The sequence below is a fragment of the Hemitrygon akajei genome, chromosome 5 (assembly GCF_048418815.1).
Source record: "Hemitrygon akajei chromosome 5, sHemAka1.3, whole genome shotgun sequence".
In the NCBI taxonomy this organism is placed as follows: domain Eukaryota; kingdom Metazoa; phylum Chordata; class Chondrichthyes; order Myliobatiformes; family Dasyatidae; genus Hemitrygon; species Hemitrygon akajei.
This window is the reverse complement of record NC_133128.1, coordinates 121,922,249-121,941,227: the sequence shown is the minus strand read 5'-3', so window position 1 is coordinate 121,941,227 and position 18,979 is coordinate 121,922,249. Positions and strand designations below refer to the sequence as shown.

At 43.3% G+C, this 18,979-nt stretch overlaps 1 protein-coding gene across 1 annotated transcript in view; it reads left to right on the top strand.

The window, feature by feature from the left end:
* smarcal1 (SWI/SNF related, matrix associated, actin dependent regulator of chromatin, subfamily a-like 1) overlaps positions 1-18,979 on the top strand; it is a 52,766-nt gene that overhangs the window by 11,175 nt on the left and 22,612 nt on the right. The window contains exons 4-11 of the mRNA XM_073046344.1: positions 922-972; positions 5,027-5,210; positions 6,318-6,468; positions 9,209-9,370; positions 10,335-10,400; positions 11,566-11,706; positions 13,099-13,317; positions 14,643-14,713. Of these exons, the coding sequence (XP_072902445.1) occupies positions 922-972; positions 5,027-5,210; positions 6,318-6,468; positions 9,209-9,370; positions 10,335-10,400; positions 11,566-11,706; positions 13,099-13,317; positions 14,643-14,713 (1,045 nt within the window). The remainder of the gene's footprint in view (positions 1-921; positions 973-5,026; positions 5,211-6,317; positions 6,469-9,208; positions 9,371-10,334; positions 10,401-11,565; positions 11,707-13,098; positions 13,318-14,642; positions 14,714-18,979) is intronic.

The window sequence follows — 18,979 nt, the reverse complement described above, 5'->3', positions numbered from 1 at the left end:
TTTACAACTTTTTGAAGTTTTTTTTTCCTATTCTGTGCAGCGGCCCCTCCGCAGCAGACAGTGATTCAACCAGTTCAAGTGCCCTCCACGGTACATTTCTAGAAATTTGCAAGCATCTTTGGTGGCATACTAAGTTTCCTCAAGCTCCTAATGAAATACAGCTACTGTCATGTAACTGTATCAATATGTTAGGTCCAGAATAGACCTTCAGAGATGTTGATACTCAGGAACTTGAAACGGCTTACCCTTTCCACTACTGATCACTCAATGAGGACTGGTGAGCTTTCCCACATCTTCCCCCTCCTGAGGTCAACAATTAATTCCTTGGTCTACTGACATTGAATGCAAGATTGTTGTTGCAACAGCACTCAACCAGCTGATTTATCTGACTCCTTTACATCTTCCCGTCAGCATCTGAAATTCTGCCAACAATAGTTGTCAGGAATGTCTCAGCCAGGGTACAGAACTTTCAGAAAGGTGGAGAGGCGATCAACGGGAGTTGTTGTACAAATTGATACAAAGAGGGGTGAAGTCCTAGGCGGAGTCCTAGAGTAGGGGAGGTTGAGGTGCTGACATTGAAATATACAGTGAAATGCATCAAATTAAATCTGTGAAGGTTATGCGGAGTGGTCCGCAAGTGTCACTATGCTTCTGGCGCCAATGTAACATGCACACACCAGAGTCCCGATGTAGGGTTTTGGCCCAAAACATCATCTGTCTATTCATTTCCATAGGTGCTACCTCATCTGCTAAGTTCCTCCAGTGTCCACAGAATCTCGTGTTTATGATAAGGATGCAACTATTCACTTTAGATTAGTTTATTTTTAATCTTCCTTTCTCTCTGTATTGTCACAGTCCTGAAGGTTATTCTTAAGCTCATTCTGAATTGGGCTGATATCAATCAATTTTATTGGATTGCAGATATGAAAACGAGAAGGTGGAGTTTCCTTCTGGAGGATTACAGAGTGCTGAGTGAGTACCACATGTACACCTGTGTTCCACTTTATCCATCCTGCATCTCTAATGCCTCCTCCCTCCCCCTCCTTGATGTCCATTGTATTGTTCCCAGCCAATCCCCTTTACTTTGTAGATAGTGAAGAGGACAATGGATGAGGTACTTGTTCGAGCATGGAGTATCTGAGTAGTGGATGTGAATGCCCAGTCAGGGTGCTAGATAGATAGATAGATAGATACTTTATTCATCCCCATGGGGAAATTCAACTTTTTTTCCAATGTCCCATACACTTGTTGTAGCAAAACTAATTACATACAATACTTAACTCAGTAAAAAAATATGATATGCATCTAAATCACTATCTCAAAAAGCATTAATAATAGCTTTTAAAAAGTTCTTAAGTCCTGGCGGTAGAATTGTAAAGCCTAATGGCATTGGGGAGTATTGACCTCTTCATCCTGTCTGAGGAGCATTGCATCGATAGTAACCTGTCGCTGAAACTGCTTCTCTGTCTCTGGATGGTGCTATGTAGAGGATGTTCAGAGTTATCCATAATTGACCGTAGCCTACTCAGCGCCCTTCGCTCAGCTACCGATGTTAAACTCTCGAGTACTTTGCCCACGACAGAGCCCGCCTTCCTTACCAGCTTATTAAGACGTGAGGCGTCCCTCTTCTTAATGCTTCCTCCCCAACACGCCACCACAAAGAAGAGGGCGCTCTCCACAACTGACCTATAGAACATCTTCAGCATCTCACTACAGACATTGAATGACGCCAACCTTCTTAGGAAGTACAGTCGACTCTGTGCCTTCCTGCACAAGGCATCTGTGTTGGCAGTGCAGTCTAGCTTCTCGTCTAACTGTACTCCCAGATACTTGTAGGTCTTAACCTGCTCCACACATTCTCCATTAATGATCACTGGCTCCATATGAGGCCTAGATCTCCTAAAGTCCACCACCATCTCCTTGGTCTTGGTCTGATAATCCTTCAAGTTCACACAGTTATAAAGCATAGAAACAGGCTCTTCTACCCACCACATCTTTACATCCGCCGTGCCGATCTTTACGAATCCTATTTGCCCGCATTAGTTCCATATCCCTCTCTGCTTTGCTTATTCAAGTACCTGTCCAGATACTACTTAAATGTTGCTACTGTTCCAGATTCCATGGCGGCCTCTGGCAGCTCATTGCAGATACAAGCTAGCTTTTAAACCTCCTCCCTCTTACTTTAAACCAGTGCCCTCTGGCCTTGAGCATCCCTACCATGGGAAATGGACTCTGGCTGCAACATTTTAGAGGAATTTGGAAAGGTACATGAATGGGAGGGATATGGAGGGCTGTGGTCCAGATGCAGGTGAATGGGACCAGGCAGATTAATAGTTCAGCATGGATTAGATGGGTGAAAGAGCCTATTTCTGTGTATGGCTCTATGACTCTCACCCTCCTTTGCTCCAGGACAGGTGTTCCCAACCTGGAGTCCACAGACCCCTTGCTTAATGGTACTGATCAATGGCATAAAAAAGGTTGAGGAGCAGTCCTATCCAATCCAATTAACATCCTTCTGAATCTTCTCTCACTTGCTTCAGTTGAGTCGTATCCTTCCTGTAATGTGACCAGATCTGCACGCAGTTCTGCAAGCCTAACCAATGTTCTGCACAACTCTTACACTCATTGCTTTGGCTGATGAAGGCAAGCATGCCTTACAGTCTCCTCACCACCCTGTCTAATATTTTCAGGGAACTTTACTTGTACTTTGCTCTGTTCAACAGTACTCCCCAGGGTTCAGTCATCCTCTGCGTATGTCCTGGCATGTGGCATGTATACACTCAGTGACCGCTTGATCAGGTACTGCTGTAGCCCATCCATTTCAAGGTTTGATGTGTTGTGTGCTCATACGTGCTCTTCCGCACACTACTGTTGTAACACATGGTTATTTGAGTTACTGTTGCCTTCCCGTCAGCTTGAACTATTCTCCTCTGATCTCATTAACGAGGCATTTTTGCCCACAGAACTGCTGCTCACTGAATGTTTTTTGTTTTTCGCATCATCCTCTGTAAACTCTAGAGACTGTTGAGTGTGAAAATCCCAGGAGATCAGCAGTTTCTCGATACTCAAACCACCCTGTCTGACACCTACAATCACTTTACAGTCAAAGTCTCTTAGATCACACTTCTAATTTCTGATGTTTGGTCTGAACAGCAACTGATCCTCTTGACCATGTCTGCATGCTTTTATGCATTGAGTTGCTGCCATGTGATTGGCTGCTTAGATATTTGTATTAACGAGCAGGTGTACCTAATAAAGAGTCCGCTGAGTGTGTGAATGAAAATGTAGGTGGGTGGATGAGCAAGTTTGTGGATGACACCGAGACCAGTGGAGTTGTGGATAGCAGAAAGGACTATCAAAGAATACAGTGGGATATAAAATAGCTTTGAACATGGGCAGAGAATGGAAGATGGAGTTTAATTGGGGCAAGTGTGAGGAGTTGTACTTTGGGAGGTCACATGAAAGGGGAAAGTATACAGTTAAAGGTAGACCCATTAATATCATTAGGTCCAGGTCCATAGTTCACTGAGAGTGACTACGCAAGTGGATAAAGTGGGAAAGATTGCGTATGGCTTGCTTGCCCTCATTAAGATTGAGTACAGGAGTTAGGAAGTCCTGCTGCAGCTATACAAAACTTTAGTAAGACTGCACTTGGAGTATTGCATGTGGTTCTGTTCACCCTGTAGCAGAAAGGATGTGTAGATTGAAGAGGGTGCAGAAGAGGTTTACCAGGATTCTGCCTGGATTAGAGAATATGAGTTATAAGGATGGACAAACTTGGGTTTCTCTCCCTAGAATGTCAGCACCCAAGGGAAAGCATGACAGAGGGTTTTTTTTCCACATTATGAGCGGCACTAGTTAGGGTAGACAGTCAGAATCTTTTCCCCAGGGTAGAAATGTCAAACACCAGAGAACATGCTTTTAAGGTTAGTGTGGAGAGGTGGGGGAAGTGTTTAAAGGTGATATGAGGGGCACGCTTTTTTATACACAGAGTGGTTGTGTACCCTAGAATAGGTTACCATGGGTAGTAGCGGAATCAGGAGTCTGGTGGAGTTTAAGAGGCTTTTAGGTAGATTTATGACTGAAGGGAATGGAGGGATATGGACCAATCACAGGATGAGGACATAACCTCCTAACTTTTATACTCCATGGCCTAATGATGGAGGCCAGAGAACCAAAGTGTGTCTTCACCTCTCTGTCACCTGAAACATCACTTCCAGGGAACCACATCTACCGTCTCTCAAAACAGAACTCATAAGAGCCTCTTGGTCAGGTACAAGAATAGGAAACCTCAGAGGGACATGGGCTGAACGTAGGCAAATTGAATTGGTTTAGATGGGAATCTTTGGTGTGGTCTGTTTGGCTAAAGGTCCTGTATCCATCCATGTTGTATAACTCTTGGAACTCTGCACAACAGGAAATGTTGTTGATCTTGTGCATAAAATAGCTGGTTTTACTAACTAACTAAATGTAATTAAACTGCAAGTAGTTAATGTAATTTAATGTAGCTCATATGTTTAATTAAATGTTAATATAATAACTACATGACTAGTATGCAATTTATCTAGCAATTACAGCAGTGGCTACACTTCATCTTGTCTTTTGAATGTGAAGTAACAATCTGCTAGATATACAACAAGCTGCAGGAACTCAGCAGGTCGGGCAGCATCCCGAAAAACAATCTGCTAGAGTTGCTCAGTTGAGTTTGAGCATCATCTGTGTGTGGGGGAGAGGAATTGTTGATGTTTCAGGTTGAAACCATGAATCATTTCCTCCCCCCTCAGATGTTCCTTGACCCATACAAGTTCCACCAGCAGATTGTTGCTCCAGATTCCAATATTGGTAGACTTCTGTGTCGCAGTTTACCATGTGAGGTGCTTTGAAATGTCCAGAGGTTCTGAAATGTTCTGCTTTATTAATTTGGCACAACTAGATGGGCCAAAGGGCCTGTTTCTGTGCTGTAGTGTACTGTGATTCTTTGACTGTGCATCTGAATGTTTTCTTGACAGTTTGCTTTGCTTTCCAGTTGAGGAACTGTCGAAGATCTCCAGTGTGCAGGTGGAGCCTCTGCCCCGTGGCATACTGGAGGTATTCTTGACCCAGTTTGAAAAGACCTGCCCAGAGCCTTCGTTGATCCCAGATGCTGATCTCTCTCATGTCGATTCCAAATTGGTTCAGAGCCTAATGCCTTTCCAGAGGGATGGAGTGAAGTAGGTCTTAATCTTCAGTTGATGTGGATTCAGTCAAAGGGAAACAGTAGACAGGGTCTGAGTAGGATGGGTGGGTAAAAATTAATCTTCAGTAGACCCTTGAAAAAGGATGAAGGAGGGGAAAGGGGAGGCAAAGTGATTCCTGGGAGAATAACGTACTGAGTAACAGTGCAGCTGTGGGAAGAAAAGCCATAGCTAGTGACTCTTTAACTGGCCCTGACCCCAGATAGTGGTTGGAATATGGAATACACTGAATCTCCAATACACAGAATGCTGTGGAATTGCTGTAAGTAGGGGTATTTATTTATTTCTTTACTGTGCAAAAGTCTTGGGCACATATATACAGCTAGCATTTCCTAAGATTTTTGCACAGTACTGATCATCTAATTGTTAAGCAAAAACTTAAGACTCACAGATATTTATGTTTCAAGGCCAGGCAGTATCTATGGGAAAAAAGTACATTTTACATTTTGAGCTGACTGTTGAAGGGTTTTGGCCCAAAACATCGACTGTACTTTTACAAAGACAAATTTACTAATTTGGGATCTGGGAGAAAACTGGAGCACCCAGAGGAAATCCACATGGTTATGGGGAGAACATACAAACTCCTTGCAGAATTGAACTCCGGACTCTGGCGCCCCGAGCTGTCGTTGTGTCGCACTAACTGCTACGGTACTGTTGTAGGTTAGTGTAGATAGGGTCTGTTTCTACGCCTTGTGATCACCCTGACCCCAGAAGATGGTGAGAATGTGGAATTCACTGCTTGAGATACTTTAATCTCTAGCACACTGAGTGCAGTGGGCCGTGCTGGAGTCTGTTTCTACATTATGTGACTCTGACTCTGATCCCCAAGGGTGGTTGGATTGTGGAATTCATTTCCTGAGTTACCACAGAATGATGTAAGTTACGATGGTGTGACGGGGCCTTTTTCTGTACCACGTGTCTGAGTCTATGTCCGTTTGAGTCCTGACTCTGAAAGAATGTCAGAAGCCAGGGTGGCTGTTGGTAGACAGCAAGCTAAATGGGTTCGTCCATAGCCTTATGGTCTAGCATATGGTTCCATGGGCTTTCCTGGCATTTTGTGTTTGGTGCTTTATGTCTTGACAGTTTTGCGATTTCACGAGAAGGTCGTTTGCTGCTCGCTGATGACATGGGGCTTGGGAAAACCCTGCAGGCGATCTGCATTGCTGCAGTTTATCGTAAGGAGTGGCCAGTGCTTGTGGTGGCTCCATCGTCAGTACGATTCACCTGGGCACAGGTACACGCCACTCTTCAGACATTTCTTTACTCTACATGTCATTTTTCCTTAAAATTAGTCCAAGGCTCACAATATGATGTCTCAGAGATTGAGAAGGGGAAAAAAATCAACAGATTTATTGGAGTTGGAGTCTCCATTACCCTAGTGTCATTAAGACAAAGGGCACAGAAACAGGCCCTTTGACCCATCTGGTCTCCGCTGAACTGTTACTCTGGTTAGTCCCATCAACCCACAGCTGGACCATATCCCTCCATACCTCTCCCAACCATGTTCCTATCCAAATTTCTCTAAATGTTAAAATCGAACATGCATCCAACATGCTTATTCTATACTCTCACCATCCTCTGAGTGATGAAGTTCCCAATGTTCCCCTTAAACATTTCAGCTTTCATCTTTAACCTATGACCTCTAGACCATAAGACGTAGGAGCAGAATTAAGCCATTTGGCCCATTGAGTCTGCTCTGCCGTTTCTTCTTGGCTGATTTATTATCCCTCTCAACACCATTCTCCTGCCTTCTCCCCATAACTTTTAAAGTACTGACTAATCAAGAACCTATCACCTCGGCTTTAAATATACCCAGTGACCTGGCCTCCACAGCCATCTGTGGCAATGAATTCCACAGATTCATCACCTACTGGCTAAAGAAATTCCTCCTCAACTATGTTCTTAATGGGCACCCCTCTACTCTGAGGCCATGCCCTCTCGTCCTTGACTCACCCACTATAGGAAACATCCTCTCCACATCCATTCTATCTATGCCTTTCAAAGTTTGATAGTTTTCACTGAGATTCCCCCCCCCCCCCCCCCCATTCTTCTAAACTCCAGTGAGTACAAGCCCGGAGCCTTCAAACACTCTTCATATGTTAATCCTTTTTATTTCAGAATCATTCTTGTGAACCTCCTTCTGGACCCTCTCCAATGCCAGCACGTATTTTCTTAGATAAGGGGCCCTAAGCTCTTCACGATACTCTGTGTGGTCTGACCAATGTCTTATACATAAAGCATCAGTATTGCATCCTTGCTTTTATAGTTTAGCCCTCTCGAAATAAATACTAACATTGCATTTGCCTTCCTTACCACCAGTTCAACCTGCAAGTTAACCTTTAGAGATCCTACATGAAAGCTCCCCAGTCCCTTTATACCTCTGATATTTGTATTTTCTCCCCATTTAGAAAATAATCCATGTCTTTATTAACTTCCACCAAAGTGCATGACCATACACATCCCTACTCTGTATTCTGTTTGCCACTTCTTTGTCCATGCTCCCAATCTGTTTAAGTCCTTCTGCAGATTCTCTGCTTCCTCAACATTACCTTCCCCTCCACCTATCTTTGTATTAGATCCTTTCTCCCTGTGGCTATAAGACTCTACAACTCCTCCTTCTTAAGTATACGATTTCATTGCACATCTGTATTTTGCATTATTACTTTTTAATACAGGTTTTGTATTTTTTGTACCTCAATGCTTACATTTTGTATTTTAAGGTATATATTTGTGACTGAGAAACCTTGCAACAATAATTTCCTTCGGGGTAAATGAAGTTTTATCTTACCCATAAACTTGGCCACAAAGCCATCAATTCTGTCATCCAAATCATTGATATATAATGTAAAAACAAGCAATCCCAGCACTGACCCCTGCAAACATCACTCATCACTGGCAGCCAACCAGAAAAAGCCCCTTTATTCCCACTTTTTTGCTCCCTGCCAGTGAGCCAGTCTTCTACCCGTATTAGTATTTTTCCTGTAATACCATGGGCTCTTTTCGTAAGTAGCCACATACACGGCACCTTTCAAAGGCCTTCTGAAAATCCAAGTAAACTATGTTCACTGACTCTTCTTTGACTATCTTGTCTGTTCTTTCCTCGGAATTTCAGCAGATTTGTCATGCAAGATTAAAGGAAACCATGTTGGTTTTGGTCTGTCTAATCATGTGCCTTCAAGTACCCCGAAACCTCATCCTTAATAATCAGCTCTAACATCTTCGCAACCACTGTAATCAGGCTAACTGCACTATAATTTCCTTTCTTCTACCTCCCTCCCACTAACTCTAATTTACTCAATGAAAAACTGCTCACTTTCATTTACCCTATTCGTACCCCTCACAGCTATACCGCCTTTATCAAATCTGCCCCTCGTACTCCTACGCTGCACAGAATAAAGTCATAACCTATTCAACCTTTCCCTATAACTCATGTACTCAATCCCCTGCAATGTCCTTGTAAATTTTCCTCTGTACTCTTTCAATCTTATTGATATCTTTGCTGTAGGTGGGTGACCAGAACTGCACACAATGCTCCAAATTTGGCCTCACCATTGCCTCGTACAACATCCCAACTCCTGTATTCAGTACTGATTTATGAAGGCCAATGTGACAAAAACTTTCTTTACGACCCTATCCACTTGTGATGCCACGTTCAAGGAATTATAGATCAGTATTCCCAGCTACCTCTGTTCTACTGCACTCATTCTATGTGGTCCAGATCCTGCTTTAAGCTGTGATATTCTTCCTCGTTGTCCACTACATCCACAATCTTGTCTTGCAATTTGTAGGGGATTCCTGGGCATGTCATCTTGTAGCGGTGGATCCCTGAGGTCAGGGCTCTGGGCTTGTTAGTGTACGAATGCCTTGCTGCGGACTGAATTTTGGGTTAATGTCGTGTACGTGTTGAAGGCTGCAGGTATCTGATCCAAGTGCAGTTGGTGGACTGGGTGATGAGCATTATTGTCATTTGACAGGCTTTCAGCCATTGGCTGCCCTCCGTGAATGCTGACACTGTCAACGTGGTGATGACGGGCAAAGATCGCCTCTCCTCTTCCAATATCAACATCATCAGCCATGACCTGCTTGCCAAATTCAGGAAGCAGCTGATGGAGAGGCAGTTTCAGGTCATCATTGTGGTAGGTGCATTTTGTTTTCCACTATTTACTCTGGTATTGGGTTAGACACGGCACCTGGCAAGTGTACTGTGCAAACTGGAGACTGGCCCTGACCCCGAATCTCTCAGTATCTACTGTGAGAATTGCAAAGTACACAATCTCGCCAGTGTCTGCACAGTGTGTTCCCACGTGGTAAATTCCCTACAGTGTGATTCATGCAATAACAACAGGAGGAGGTCGCTCAGCATATCGAGTTTTTATTGGTGGTGGTATCTCTTGAGTAAGCTCTCCAATTAGTCTCTGTCACAAGAGCTTAAATATACCAGAAGCAAGAGTGGATGATTTGGATATTGTAACCTGCTCCACTATTCAGAAAGATTACAGCTGTCTTCTACCTTAGCATCACTTTCCTGCACAAATCCATACCCTGATTCCTTTAGTGTATATGTTGTAACAACTGGATTATGGTTGAAAAGTCAATGAGTTTCTAAAAATAATGAAGAAATAGCTAGATGGATGTTTGAATTGTCAGACCATAGAAGACTATGGGATTAGTGTTGGCAAGTATTTGATGGCCCACTGTGTCTGTGATGGCCAAAGGTCCTGTTTCTGTGCTGTGTGATTCTGATTCTAAGTCTTTCTCTTTTCTCAGATTACCAGTCTGCAGGTTTGAATTTTCATTTTGCATGCAGACCATGTTAAATTTACTGAGGATATATCCCAACTTGCTCCTTGTGGAGAAGGAGCAATATTCCTTATTGAAATAACCCAACTTTACAAAATTTGATGGTTAGCCCTTTTCTTTCATACTGTCTGCCTTGCACGAAGAATCTGCAGTTTGAACTTGACTGATTTTCCATCTGAGTACCACACACAGTACTAGAGGAACTCAGCAGATTGGGCAGCATCTATGCAAATGAATAAAGAGTCAACATTTCAGGCCAAGACCCTTCCTCAGGACATGATTTTCTTTTTTGTCTTTTAGGATGAGTCTCATTTTCTGAAGAACATGAAGACTGCTCGATGCAAAGCTGCTCTTCCTCTTCTCCAGGTATTTTCCGAACCTTCCCATCCACTGGGAACTGATTCCCTGCTCCAAAGGTCCTTGGCTTTCCCGTTTGATCTTGTCCAGCCTTCCACTACTACTACTACCTCCCCTCCCTATGTCTCTCTTATGGTTAGTTGTGATCATTAATGGGATTTGTTTAAATTTGTTTTATGTTTAAAATTATAAATAAATGATGCACTGTGACGTTGCAGTGGGTTTTTGCATTGAGGATAGCTGCTTCTGTATGAGCCTTGGACTTCATGAGTCACAGACGGTGGGAAGTTGAAACAATCCTCCGAGGTTTCAGCTTCCCAATGTAACCTCCGTCTGCTGAGGTTGTAAGGGGAAAGGGAATCTGTTGTTAATAAAATCAGATGAGATTTACCAGTATTGGGTTTTACACTTTGCAACTTAAAGTCTAATGTGCTGTAGTTTGTTGAAGTATCAATGTGCTGCTCCAGACCAGATGGTACTCACTAAGCTTTGTTTGTATATCAGTGGAGACCTTTTTCCTTTCTGTGTAGTGGTGCCATTTACTACTTCAAGGTGCAGAGTGTGTGCTTTAAACAAAAACACTCTCCAGGCCACTTTGTGCCCATAGACATTCACTGAGGGCAGGGGAAACGAGGCTTTGTTCAGTCCATCTGACTGAACACGAGACCCAAGTCCTTGATCTCTTTTAGAGTTATGCAGGATGGCAATGGGCTCTCTGATCCAGTGGATACGCTGTGACTGTCGAGCTCCATTTTATTCTCTCAGTGAGAATGTTGGAAGAATAAAAATTGGGATTAAAGTAGGAAGAGTATAAATAGGTTAACAGGTTTCATAAAAGCAGGGAGTCATGCTCCTGTTAGATTAACCTAAATCTGCTATGTATGAGGTACTTTACAACATCCAATTAACTTGTGTTTGGGATGTGGAATGAAAACAGAGCATTCTGCCTACCCGCACTGTCACGGGGAGAACGTGCAAAATCTTCACAGCCAGTATTGGGATCAGGGTCAAACCCAGCTCACAGGAAGTGTGAGGCAGAAGATCTGTTAGCTGCACCACTGTGCCACCCCTTGTTCCCTTTAACTTCTCTCATTGATTTGCTCTGGAAGCGTTCATCGCACAGGAGCGTTGCTGCTCATACACTCCCATTGATATCTTTACTTCTCTTTCACAGGCTGCAAGGAGACTCGTGCTGTTGTCTGGGACACCGGCACTGTCGAGACCTGCTGAGCTGTACAGCCAGATCACTGCCATCCGTCCCTCCTTCTTCCCCAGCTTCCACCAATTTGGAATGCGTTACTGTGCTGCCAAGCAGGTGAGGCAGAGGTTAGATCGGTTTGTGATAGTAGAAGAAATGAATGTGGCAGACCTTCCCTGTACTGATCCCATAATCCTGTAATTCCCTTAAAAGCAACCATCTTCTGACTCAGTCATTTCTTTTCAATGAAAGGTCACTGCTTATTGTGAGACTGGGACATCCTGATTCTCGATACTACAGCCAGGGGCAACATTATTCCTGTATTGATTATCTTTCAGTTTCTTGTTTAGAGATACAGTGCGGTAACAGGCCCTTTTGGCCCAATAGGCCTGCGTCACCTAATTACATCTATGCCTTTGGAAAATGGAATCTCCTTAACATTACACGACTAAAATTTAGCTTCTCCACCTAGTGATCTAGAAAATCATCTCTCATATACTCTGTGAATTTATCCGCCATACTATACCTACTCATTGCCTTTGCTGTGTGCTTTCTAGTTTACACAATGCTCTGCATCTGCACTGATCAGGTACTTCAAATTAACTCCCACTATGTTTTTCATATGCTATTTCTTAACTCCACCCAAACTGGTTCTGTTACCTGATTTTTGAACTGAAACTTTTTGATGTTTATCCTCCTGTTTAACATCAAAATGTCCTGCTTCTTCCATTTTGCATCTTATGAATCCTGAAATATTTAATTTCACCTGAAAGTCTGTTGGGGTAGCCTACTGTATCTGGTGCTGCAGCTGTGGCCTCTTCTGCAAAGGCGAGACCCAGTGTAAATTGGGGGACCACTTCGTCGCGCATCTCCACTCCATCCACAAAAAACGGAATTTCTCAGTGGCCAACCATTTTAATTCCAGTCCCCATTCCCTATCAGATTCCTTTTTCTCCAGCTCTTTACTTTTTCCTTTCATCTAACTTGTCCTCCTTTCCCTCCCCCCCCCCCCCCAAACTTTTTATTCTGGCATATTCCCCCTTCCTTTCCAGTCCCGATATAGGGTCTCAGCCCGAATGTTATCTTTTTTTAACTTGCATAGATATTGCCTGACTTGCTGAGTTCCTCCAGCGTTTTGTGTGTACACTCTGGATTTCCAGGATCTACAGAATCTCTTGTGTTTAATTCCATATGTCGGTCAGTTTGCACCCAAGTGACTATTAATCAGATGCATTTACTTTGATTTGTGTTATCAATTCACCATTTTGCAGATGCAGGTAATCTTAAATTTGCCCTTTGACTTTTTTCCCCTGCATATGCACTCTTTGGAGGTATACTCACCTCCCCCTCATTTAACCACACACCATATTCTCGTGTGCCCCTGCATTTCCCATATTTTCATTTAGCATCCCTCCCTTCTCATTCACACCGTATCATCACCCAGCTACAGCCCTCCCCTCCCCTACCCAATGAGACTCTGCCTCATTCTCTTTCTCCTTTGATTGGCAGTTACCATGGGGATGGGATTACTCTGGATCATCTAATCTGCTCGAACTACGACTCCTCCTGCTGGAATCAATGATGGTGAGACGGCTGAAGTGTGATGTTCTGTCACAGTTGCCTGCCAAGCGACGGAAGGTGGTACTTGTGGAGCCTGAGGGTTTGAGTGCCAAAGCCAGGGCAGCATTGGAGGCAGCTGCAAACGAGGTGGCCAAAGGCCACAAGACGGTGGGTGTTGTTTGGTTTGATAGCAGTACGCAGCTCCTGATGGCCATAAAAGGTCCGCTTCTTGCAATTGTCACAGACACTGAAACAGGCCCTTCTGCCAACTCGTCTGTGCTGACCAAGATTCCCATCAGCTAGTCCATTTACCAAAGTATGGCCCATATTCCTCAAAGCCCTTCCTATCAATGTACTGCTCCAAGTGTCCGTCATATATTGTTATGACACTTGCCTCAGCCACTTCCATACATATGTGGAATAAGTTGCCCCTTGGGTCCCTTTTTAAAAAAAATTTTCTCTTCTCACCTTAACCCTATACCTTCTAGTTCTTGATATACCCCAAGTCAGATACAACTAGCACAATTTGTAGTGTGTTCAGAAACCTAGCAATCATTTTGTGAATGGTGTGATCTTATTGACAACTGAACAATGGTTAATTAGTTTTGGTTGACCCTGAACTCCTGACCTTCAGCCTACTGTAGTCAGCAGAAGATGTTGTGCTGGACTTTTTGAACTTGGGGTCTGCAGCTCCTTCAAGGGGATTTGGAAAGTATCATGAAAATCTCCCTGTCTGTGTCTTCCACTGCCTCAGCTGATGAGTTTGTAATGGATGGTAGGCACACGTTCTGTCCCGTGGGTTACGCGGCCAGACTTTCTGCGTGGGGGAGAAAAAGCTTCACTGTCGATTGAGGCAAGTGAGGCTCCCACCCCCCCATTCTAACCAGTTTTTACAGGAGTACCATTGAGAGGTCCTGACCAGCTGCATCACTGTCTGGTATAGGAATTGTAAGGCATCTGACTGCAAGATCCCACAAAGGATTGCAAGGACTGCTGAGAGGATCACTGGGATCTCTGTTCCACCCTTCCAAGATATTTATCAGGAGCGCTGTGTATGCAAGATCCTTAGCAATGTCCATGATCCCTCCCATCCATTTAACAAACGTTTTGAACGCCCCCCCCCCCCCCCCACACCGTCAGGCAGGAAAAACCGTAGCATTAGGTCACGGCCTTCTTCTCCCAGGCCGTGAGACTACTGATCTCCCAGCCACCACCCAGGTCTCTTTACTTTTTAACTTGTGTTTTAAATGCAACTTGTTAATTTATTTGTGGTAATATTACTTTAAATGTTATGTGTATGGGTTGTATGTACTGTGTTTTGCTCCTTAGTCCAGAGGAACAATGTTTTGTTTGGTGGTATGCGTTTAAATGGCAACTTAAACTCGAATGTGGAATTAGCTCAGATTACAGTGCAATCTTAGTGGACACACATGGAATAGATTTTGGTGCTTATTCCAAGATTATCCTCTTTTTTTTTTTAAATTTTAAAACAGAAACGTGAGCAAAAGGAAGCGATGCTGCTTTTCTACAATCGCACAGGAGAAGCTAAAGTTCGATCCATTGTGTAAGCAAGCGAGTATCCATTTATTAACCTCCTCCTTTACCTGTGACTTAACTCTATATACCATTATTTTTCCTGATCACTGTTAAAGATGGAGCAACACATACAACAAGCTGGAGGAACTCAGCAGGTCGGGCAGCATACGTGGAAACGAGCAGTCAATGTTTTGGGCCGAGACCCTTCGTCAGGATGGAGGGTCTGGGCCCGAAACGTTGACTGCTCGTTTCCACAGATGCTGCCCGACCTGCTGAGTTCCTCCAGCTTGTTGTACGTGTTGCTTTGACCCCCAGCATCTGCAGTGTACTTTGTGTTTACTGTAAAAGATGGTTTATGATGTGGAGACATTGCTTGTGGTAATACCCTTTTGCATCTGCTGGCCTTGGCATGTTCACCACAAGAGTGTGAATAGAACTAGGAGTAACCCAAGTGTCCCTTCTGCTGCCTCAGCATCCACAGCTTTTGGGTGGAGGGTGGTTAAAATTTACTGCCCTGAGGCATATTCCTGATCATCCCAGTTTGAAGTGGCCAGCAGCTTATTCTGTGTCTCTACCCTTGGGTTCTAAAGTTCCACAAACAACCTCCATGTTTGAAAGTACCTTCTCTGAATTATGGAGATGTCCTTGTTATCTTCCTCAGAATACTGTTCGTCTCGAGGAGAGGGACAGTGGTATGGCTAAACCTCAGTAACTGGGATTTGATCCTGATGATCTGGGACTGTATGGGTTGCTTCCCACCGCTCCACCCCAACCCCGTATGTTCCGGCTTCCTCTCTCTTCCCAGAGACATGCAGGTTGGAAGGTTAATTAGCCATTGTTAATTGCTGCCATTGTACCGGTGAGTGGTGAAATCAGAGGGAGGTGACTGGGGGAAGTTGATGGAATGTTCGAGTGGTGACCACTCGTGTTCCATAGGAATTTGTTCTGAGACACCTACTCTGTCATTTTTATAAATAATTTGGAGGAAGAAGTGGAAGGTTGGGTCAGTAAGTTTGCAGATTACATGAAGGCTAATGGTTTTGTGAGTAATGGGACTTTTCTCTCTGGAGCGGAGGATGAGAGCTGACTTGGAAGCAGATAAGAGGCATAGATAGAGTGGACTGCCAGAGACATTTTCCCAGGGCAGCAATGGCTAAAACTAGAGAACATCCATTTAATGTGATTGGAGGAAAGTACAGAGGAGATGTCAGAGATAGGTTTTTTACAAGAGATTTGTGGGTGCCTGAAGTGTACTGCTGGGTTTGGCGGTCAATGTTCATACATTAGAGACATTTAAGAGACACTTAGACAACAACATGGATGAAGGAAAGATAAAAGGTTCTGGGCTGTGTAGGAGGGAAGGGTTTGATTGATTGTGGAGTAGGTTAAAAGAATAGCACAATGTTGTGGACCAAAGGGCCTGTACTATTCTCTGTTCTAATAAGTTACAGGGAAAACTAATGGGAAATGGGATTGCTTTGTGAGCCAGCACATGATTGATAGGCTGAATGGTGTCTTATCTCACAAAGAAATGTGAAATATCTGAAATCATTCATCATCAGAAAGTGGTAGCTGAAGAAATTGTAGCGCCATTAGTGGTGATCCTCCGGGACTCACAAACATGACATGCCTATTCAAAAAGAGAGGGAGACAAAAGATGGGAAATGGTAGACTGGCTCACCTCACCTCAGTGGTTGGTATGATTTTAGAATCCATTATCAAAGATGAAATTTTGGAGAACCTGAAAGTACATGATAAAATAGGATGAAGTCAGCCTGGTTTCATAAAGGGAAATCTTGCCAAACAAACCTGTTAGGATTATTTGAGGAGGAAACAAGCAAACAAGACAAGGAGAATGTTGGATATGTACTTGGATTTTCAGAAGGCTTTTGACAAGTTGCTGTACATGAGGCTGCTAAATAAGACAGGAGCAATATTAGTATGGGTAGAAGATTGGCTGACTGGCAGAGGGTAGAGAGAAGTCAGCTAAAGGTATACTTTTGAGAATGCCTGCCTGTGACTAGTGGAGCTCTTCAGGAGTTAGTGCTCAGTCTGTAACTTGTCAATTTATATATTAATGAATTTAGATGAAAGAACTGATGGTATTGTGGCCAGGTTTGCAGATAGGACCAAGATAGGTGGAGGGGCAGGTAGTACTGCAGAGGCATGGAGTCTATAGAAAGACTTAGAAAATCTACAGAAAGCCTTCCAAACTTTCAGTTTGGAAGAATGGACAAAGTAGTGGTAGATGAAATACAGCGTACAAGTGTATGGTCATGCACTTTGGCAGGAAGAATAAGGGTTTAGGATATTTTCTAAATGGGAAGAGAATTCAAAAATAAGAAGCTGCCTTTATTAGTTGAGCAAAATGTATGGTTGTGCACTTTGGCAGGAAGAGTAAAGGTTTAGAATATTTTCTAAATATAAAGAGAGTTCAGAAATCAGAGGTTGCTGTTATTAGTTGAGCCACTAAATCCAAGAGTTAGGAAGGTATATTACAGCTTTATAAAAAGCTGGTTAGACTGCATCTGGAGTATTACATATGGTTCTGATTGTCTTGTTAAGGGAAGGATGTAGAGACTTTGGAGAGAGTGCTGGATTTCCAGCATCTCTTGTTTACAAGACAAGAGTGTTCCTGTTCATTGCAAGGGGAGTTGAATACAAAAGTAGGGAGATTACACTTTGTTTCACCAACACCTCTATCAATAATGTCTGGAGAACAGGTCTCTCTCTATTTAAGGAGTGGTGTTAAGTGTTGGAAGTAATGGAGAGAAAATATCTAGGCAAGTTGTCTTGTGAAGTAAGATTTGACAGTGTCAGCATGAATCTGATCGTAGACCATAAGACATAGAAGCAGAGTTAGGCTACTCGACCCATCGAGTGTTCTCCATCAATCCATCACGGCTGATTCATTATCGTTCTCAATCCCATTCTCCTGCGAACATTGAATCTGCTGTAGTTTTAGAAGAGTGAGAGTGGAATTGATTGAAACTTGATCCTGAAGAGTCTTCACAAGCTGGATGCAGTGAGCATGTTTTCTCTCGTGGGATGATCTAGTACAGGGGTCACCCATTTCCCCCCAGAGAAATGCCATGGAGACCAGGTCTCTGGCACTAAGCGAGGGTCCTTGGTGCAGAAAGGAAAGGGGGAGAATAGGGAAGCGTTAGTGATAGGGGACCCAGTAGTCAGGAACAGACAGGAGATTCTGTAGACATGAATGGGACACCCGGATGGCATGTTGCCTCCCAGGTGTCAGGGTCAGGGACGTCTTGGATCATTTCCACTTTTTGATGTTGTGACCATCATTGAATCATGGCTGAAGGATGGTTGTAATTGGGAGCTGAATGTCCAAGGTTACACATTGTATCAGAGGGATAGCAATGTAGGCAGAGGGGATGGTGTGGCTCTACTGGTAAAGAATGGCATCAAGTTGTGAGAAAGATGTAACATAGGATCGGAAGGTGATGAATCCTTGTGGGCTGAGTTAAGAAACTGCAAGGGTAAAAGGACCCTGATGGCAGTTATATACAGACTTCCAAACAGTAGCTGGGATGTGGACTACAGATTACAACAGGAAATAGAAAAGTTGTGTCAAACTTGCAATATTATGATAGTCCTAGGAGATTTTAACATGCAGGTAGATTGGGAAAATCAGGTTGGTAATGGATCACAATGGAGTGGAACTTGTTGAATGCCTACAAGATAGATAGTTGTGCCTACTACGGGATCAGCTATACTGGATTGGGTGTTATGTAACTGGGGAGTTTAAGGTAAAACAGTGATCATAATATGATTGAGTTCAAATTGAAATTTGATAGAGTGAAAGTAAAGTCTGATGGAGCAGTATTTTAGTGGAGTAAAGGAAATTACAGTGGTATGAGAGAGGAATTAGGCAAAGTAAATTGGAAGGAGTTGCTGGCAATGGCTTGAGTTTCTGGGGAAAATGAGGAAGGTGCAGGATAGATGTATTCCAAAATCAAAGGTATACTCAAAAGGCTGACAAGGGAAGTCGAAGCTAATGTAAAAGCAAAAGAGGGCATACAACAAAGCAAAAATTAGTGGGAAGACAGAGGATTGGGAAGCTTTTAAAAACCTATGGAAAACAACTACAAGAATCCTTAGGAAGGAAAAGATAAAATAAAATATGAAAACAAGCTAGCAAATAGTTTCAAGGTTGATAGAAAAAGCTGTATTTAAATAAATCAAGATAAGGGTGGATATAGGACCACTAGAGAATGAGGCCAGAGAAATAATAATGGGGGCAAGGAGATGGCAGTTGGACTAAATGAGCATT